The following is a 7348-nucleotide window of genomic DNA, read 5'->3' on the forward strand; positions in this document are numbered from 1 at the left end:
CACAGAACGCACCACCAGTCCTTTCCGTCGCCTACTTATACCCTACATCCCCTCCATCGTCTCTCGTTCTTCTTCTAGAAATTTCCCGATGATTCACCATCATGAATAACGGCCTTTTCTTCACCTTAAAATCGAGAACGCTCAAGAGGCCTCGATGTAGCTATACGAAGGCGACAAAGTCCAGATGATGTGACCCTGAACCTAAACAAATATCCTAAGCAAATATCCTAACGCAACGGTCCCTATCTTTATTCTCGCCCGATGCGTTCTTTCATTCCTATCTCACACTCATACCATTACATATTTATCTCTATACTTTTAGATAATTCAAAACCCCACACTCGGCCGTTCTGACAGAATATATCTGTCCTCAGATATGCCACTAACCATACCACCACCACCAAAATAATAAAAATTTTCACATCTTTCCTTCTTCGTCTTCACTTAAGATCTCTCCGACTTCTCGAGCCCATGGTTTCATTGAATCGGCCGCCGTAGACGTCGTGTAGGGGCCTTCGTGTTCCCCCACCTTCTGTACCAGATAACGATCGTTCCTTAGTACTTTACTCACTTCGTATGGCCCCAAATACTTCGGATGCAACTTTTAACCGGGCCCAAATTGTGTCCGTCGGATCGCAACCAGATCACCCACACCATACCGCGTTGCGACAGTTCTCTTTCTGTTAAATGACCTCCGGTTCTCTGCTTGAGCCTTCAAGATTGCTTCTTTAGCATACCTCCGACACTCCTCCCGGTCTGCCTCAAACATCTGTCTCCACTCGTCCTCTATCATCTCGCGAATGGCCGGATCCTCCCTGATCCTCATGTTTGTACCGAACAACAACTTGAAGGGTGTCGTCTTGATGCTCTTATTCGGTGTGGCATTTAAATATCGCTGCGCCAGTTCGAGATAGCGATACCAGTCCTCAGGTTTCGGCGAGGCCATCTTTGTCAATAACGGTATGAGAGTACGATTAACCCTTTCTACCTGCCCGTTACCCCTCGGCATTCCGGTAGCAATTCTAATGTGTTCGATACCCTCCTCCTCGCAATACTTCGCGAAATCATTCGAGGTGAAAGCAGTCCCCCTGTCGGAGATGATTCTCCGCGGATTTCCAAACACATGTGCCTGCTTCTGCAGATGTCGCAACACCTCAGCCGTGTCCGTAGACTTAGTCGCATACAGCCATACGAACTTCGAGAATCCATCCACCACCACAAAGATATACTTGTAACTCTTCCTAGTGGAGGGGATAGGTCCTAGGTGGTCAATATGAAAAGTGTGGAGGGGAACCTCTCCCTTGTCAATAGGATGCAGCCATCCTTCCAATTTTCCATTCTTTTCTCAGCTAGAATACACTTGACGCAGTTTCGCACTACCCTCTCCGCAACATTGCCCATTCCCTCGAACCAGTAATCCCTCTTCACTAGCATTACAGTTTTATCTACCGCAAAATGTCCCTGTTCATGTGCTCGGCGAACGATTTGCGCCTGTAATGCCCTCGGGACTACCACTAACACGTCACCATTCACATTCTTATACAAAATTTCGTTCTTGATAATATAATCGCTTAATCTATTTTCCTTAACACTACACATTATTCTACGTAGACTTTCATCTTCATGCTGCGCCCGCCTTAATTTGGCTATGAGCCCGCCTCCGTCCTCGCGAATGAACATAACCGTCGGCAAAGGATTACGACTCAGCGCGTCAGCGTGCACCATTTGCTTACTTGTCCGATGTTCGATCGTATATCGGAATTCCTCGAGGAGCAAAGCCCATCTCGCTACACGCACGCACAAATCCCTTTTTCGCATGGTGAGTGTGAATGCACGACAATCTGTAACTATCTTAAAATCTATTCCTAACAGATACACTCTAAATTTTCGCAATGACTTAATAATCGCAAGTACCTCCAACTCATAACTAGGATATTTTTCTTCGGCCGGAGTAGTCTTTCCGCTCGCGTAATATATCGGGTGAAACATATCATCGGTATTGTCACGCTGCATCAAGATCGCCCCGTATCCCTTACCAGACGCATCCGTATGAAGCTCTGTTTCGGCGTTCACCCTGTATAGTCGCAGTACCGGTTTACTACACAATATCTCTTTAAGTTTCTTGAAGGATTCTTCCTCCTCACGGCCGAACTTAAATTCCATTTCTTTTCTCAGTAGATTAGACAACGGTCTCGCAATAACCGAATACTGTGGCACAAACTTACGAAAATACCCCGTCAGTCCGAGAAAACTTTGTACGCCCCTGCGATTAGTCGGCCTAGGAAATCTCGCAACCGCCGCCGTCTTAACGATTGAAGGCTGTACCCGACCGTCCTCGATAATATGTCCCAAATACTCCACGCGCTTCCGTAAGAACTCACATTTTTTCCAGTTGATTACGAGCCCGAATTCGCTCGCCGTCTTTAATACCAGCGCCAGACTATCTATCCCGTCTTCAACACCGTCGGAAGGTATAATTATGTCATCTAGATAGGTTAATACTTTTTTGCAGCTATCATCTCTTTAAATACTAGGTTAATAAACTTTTGAAAAACAGAAGGTGAGTTACACAACCCAAACGGGACCCTTAAAAATTCATAGTGACCATTCGGCACCACGAATGCCGTGTATTTTCGACTACTCTCATTTACCGAAACGTGAAAAAACCCATTCTTCAAATCAATCGTGGTAAACACGCGTGCACCCTGCAAAGCGTCCAACTGATCCTCAATCAGCGGTAACGGATACCGATCCTTTATAATTTTATCGTTTAATTTTCGATAATCTTCTTTTGGTTTATTATCCTCGGGTGCATAGATTGACATTACATTTAATTTTCGGCTTTCCGCCTCCATTTTTATTAACAAGATTCGTGAAGATATATATATGCATTCTTGTATGTTATTTTGATACTTCTTAGACACTGCGATGGCTACCCCTTCTTTTGCCCTGGTTTGTTTTTCGACTCCACTATATCACCAGGTAGTCGTCATATTGTATTTGCCCTTTGCCTTTCTTTTTTGTTTCTTGTAAGGCGCAAATATCAATATTGTTGTCCTTTAGTTCCTTCAGGGTCTCCTGGTCTTTGTTGTTCAATGATTTTATATTCCAGGTAGCCAAGCGCAATATATGTTTTTTTTTCCATTCTTTATTCCTCTTACTTGCATGGGTCGTCATTGTTAAATCCGTCCTTTTCCGAGGCAAAGTTTTGTCCTTTTGAGCAGATTTCCTTTTTTACGTTGGGTAGGGAGCTAGCCTGACCCAACAACCTTCCTCCTTTTCCCGGGCTTAGGACCTGCAACATGATCGCTGATTTCGATGCTCCATCGATCATGCAGGCGGAGTTAATCGGAGTTATAATCGACGCACAATCTTCCCGACCCGTCCTTCTTTCTGACCAATACCACCGGACTAGCATAATCGGAAAACGATGGTTGTATTATACCGTCTGCCAACCATTTATTTATTTCAGCATCTACTTCGTCCTTTTCTTTTGGCGATAACCTTCTCGGACGCGCGTACACCGGTTCTTCGTCTTTTAAAATAATGTTCATTTCCAGACCTGTTTCGCGGACTTTTTCTGGTCGATAATTTGCTATTAAAGCCTCTATTTTTCCCTTATGCTTCGCGTTTGTAATATGAGATAGATCTATTTCGTTACACCCGCTAATCACATCCATTTTAAAAATCTCGTGTACCTCACCGTTCATCACCGGACTTTCCTTCGTATCGCAGATGGAGACCTTACTCGCGTCAATTATTACGTTTACCTTTCTCAAAATATCATTACCGATAAGCAAATCATAACCCAACCCTTGGTCCTAAATGGACACTCTCGTCTCCGATGACCCGACCCTTCACAGTTGTAACAGCTTCCACCGCCGGTCCTCGTAGATGATCCACGTGGCAGTTCCCCCGTTTCCTTGCGTTTATGCACCTTCGGCGTCTTTGATTTTTTTCGCAGCTCTTCTTTCATTGCCTCATAGAACGTAAACTTCTGTTTCAGCTCACTAATCGTCGTTGCCCCATATAAGATCATTTTATTAGATGGCTCATCTTCTATACCATTCACAATGTACTGTATTGTACTTGTCTTGTCCAGTCCTCCTTGAGCAGCAATTTCGCACATAGTGTATTTGCCAAAAATTCCTCCTACGTGGAGTCCTCCGGCGATTGGATTCAGCTAATTGTAAGGAAGGTGAAAGGGTAATTAAAACAAAATAAAACACGTGGTTGAGCCAATGAAAATGCTAATGCTTTATTGGCTCATCAGGGAAAAGCCTTACGGCATAAAAACCCTGTCTGAATATTATATTACGTTAAAATGATGATCAACCACGGATAAACCCGTGGTTAACTTCTCCTCTCTCTACCAGCGGTCACCTACGGGCAAAGCACGTGGTGCCGCTCCTCTCGTTTATCCGTTCAGATGATTGGTACCAATAAAGAACTTTCTTACCGTTTCGTATCGCCTCTCCGTTTCTTTATCGTTAATTACCGCCTCTGCGGTCCGTCACCTTTATCGTTAATTACCGCCTCTGCGGTCCGTCACCTTTCTATCGTCGACCCTGGGATGTGATCGCACTACCCCTGGGATGTTGAATCGTCTACTAATGTTTGTTGGAAAAATGAAGTATTCTCTTAAGCGTCTGGCGAAAGACTAGACCGAATGTCCTCGATAATGGGCCTAGCAGGGCGTGCACACGCTCGGCGCCGAGTGGTGGGGATATGATCGCTAATGTCGGACTAAGGGCGCGTTTTACAAATGCTACTTTCTCGCTCACGATCGATTCCGATCGTACATACTCCCCCCGTTGAGAGGGTCCCGATCAACATATTCTCGCCCGATGTGATTATGGCGGGTTAACCCATTTTAAGTTACAGTGTTTAGTCGTAGAATCGCTTGATACAATCAAAACGTCGCTGGCCAGTCGACTTTGCGTCTTACACATTTATACAAATATCGTGTCTTTAAATCATGCGTGAACATTACGTCTGACGTTTACCTACGAAGTAATTTAACTATTGTTTAATAAAGGGCACACAGTGGTGGCATTACGCTTGATGGTTCCGTGTATCGTTTTCACGGTTACGACCTGAACTACCTCGTCCTCTCCAGGGTGCACGTCGGTGATCCGTCCCAGTTGCCATCTCATGCAGGGTTGATTCTTGTCGATGAGAATGACAATCATACCCTCCTCGTGCTTATACTGTGAATTTGTCCATTTCTGACGTTTCTGCAGCTCGCGCAAATATTCAATGTGCCATCGTCGCCAGAAATCCTGCCGCACCTTCGTGATGTGTTTCCATGAGGATAGCCGATTGGATGGAACATTCTCATAATTTTCCTCCGGTAACTTATTAAGTGGTTTTCCAACTAAAAAATGAGCAGGTGTTAGTGCTGTCGTATCGTTTGGATCTGATGAGATGGGACACAACGGTCGCGAGTTCAAGATGGCTTCAATCTCTACAGCGAAGGTATTCAACTCTTCGTACGTGAATAAAGTTTCTCCTACAACTCGTTTGAAATGATGTTTGAACGATTTGACGGCAGCTTCCCATAGACCTCCGAAGTGGGGTGAGAGTGGGGGGTTGAAATGCCACGATATTCTTTGGTCGGTCGCGAAATTGTGGATCTTCGTCTTATATTCGTCGGAATTGATTAAGGCATATAAATCCTTTAATTGATTGTTCGCCCCAACAAAGTTAGTACCGTTATCCGAATACACGTGGGCCGGAATGGCTCTTCGTCCCGTAAAACGCCGGAAGGCAGCGAGAAATGCGTCTGTTGACAAATCACTAACTAATTCGATATGCACGGCCTTTATGCACATGCAGACAAAGATGCACCCGTATATCTTAACGCGACCTTGATTACGATATTTCTTCTCTTTCGCGTAGAGGGGACCGAAGAAATCTACTCCAATATGTGAGAACGCGATGTTTTCTTGGACGCGAGCTTTCGGTAGATCACCCATTTTATACTGAATACCTGACGCGCGGAATCGAATGCAGCGTACGCAATTACGTATGATTTTTCGCACTTGATTCTTGCCATCTAGAGTCCAAAATCGTTGTCGCACAGCATAGAGGGTAGTTTGTATGCCGGCGTGGAAATTCTGTTCATGGAACTTTCGAATGAGAAGATCGGTCACATGGTTTCGAGATGGTAATAGTATTGGACATTTCTCCTGGAACGGTAAATTCGCGTTTCTCAGTCTACCTCCTACACGAATCAAACCTGTTTCGTCAATGATTGGATTTAGCGCGGCGAGTCTCGTAGTCTTAATTTCCCCTGTATCGATCAATTTTTTCTTTTCGTCTCGAAATTGTTCGTCTTGGACGAGTCTTAATATCTGTAGTTCTGTGTCGATTATTTCCGCGGTCGAGATTTCTCCCCGGTATAAGTTTGTTTTGATCCATCTTCTGCATCGTGCTATAGTTTTTAATAGTCGCGTGTAACTGGAAAATCGTTGAAATATGCTTCCCGGTTCGATACGCGTCATGAATACCGAGAGTTTTTTAATTTCAGGCAATTCATCTATCTTTATTTCAACCTGAGTTGGCCATTCGGACTCCGGTCGTCTGAGCCATGAAGGACCGTGAAACCACGAATCATTTTTATAAATTCGCGAGGAAGTTGACCGCGAGATAATGCGTCCGCGGGATTGTTTTCCGTTCGTACGTGCCGCCACGTGATTCCTACACAAATGTCTTGGATTTCGCGTACGCGATTCGCCGCGTATAGTTTCAATGTATTAGATGATCTCTTTAGCCACCCCAATACAATCATAGAATCGGACCAGAAATTATCTTATTCGGTTTCAATCCGCACGATGTCCGAACTTCTCTATATAATCGAGCAAGTGTCAACGCTCCACATAATTCTAATCGCGGTATGGTCGTGTCCTTGAGCGGAGCCACGCGGCTCTTAGCGCATAACAATCGTACGTGTATATTACCGACTCGATCTCGCGATCTCACGTATAAACTACCACCGTATCTCTACTTGACTCGCATCGCAAAATCCGTGAATCTGTGATTCGCTATAATTATCGGCAGTCAGCCGCCTTTCGATCGTTAAGTTATCAACTAGTGTTAATTGTTTCCGCGAACTTTGTCCAGGAGGAATGTAATACGTTGGGTACCGATTCGTCCCAATCGACCTTGGTTTTCCAGCAATCTTGTATCAAGATTTTGGCTGTTAACACGATGGTGTCCTAATCCGAGTGGATCATAGATTTTTGCGATCTCCGACAGAATCCGTCGTTTCGTCGTTCTTTCGCGAAGATCTATAGGCGCGACTGAATAAATTAAATGGTCATGATGGGCGTTCCCATGAATTCCA

At 44.7% G+C, this 7348-nt stretch overlaps 1 protein-coding gene across 1 annotated transcript; it reads right to left on the reverse strand.

Moving 5' to 3' along the window:
• Positions 1-5018: 5018 nt before the first annotated feature.
• Positions 5019-6506, reverse strand: LOC122514394. Its single transcript, XM_043631188.1, has one exon. The coding sequence runs from the start codon at positions 6504-6506 to the stop codon at positions 5019-5021; it is 1488 nt and encodes a 495-aa protein (XP_043487123.1).
• Positions 6507-7348: the final 842 nt, after the last annotated feature.

Source organism: Polistes fuscatus, unplaced genomic scaffold, assembly GCF_010416935.1.
Source record: "Polistes fuscatus isolate 324 unplaced genomic scaffold, CU_Pfus_HIC Scaffold140, whole genome shotgun sequence".
NCBI classification, from domain to species: Eukaryota; Metazoa; Arthropoda; class Insecta; order Hymenoptera; family Vespidae; genus Polistes; species Polistes fuscatus.

What these genes read in the sequence shown, in the direction of transcription:
- LOC122514394 (XM_043631188.1), bottom strand. Translation starts at nt 6,506, where the DNA reads ATGACGCGTATCGAACCGGGAAGCATATTTCAACGATTTTCCAGTTAC.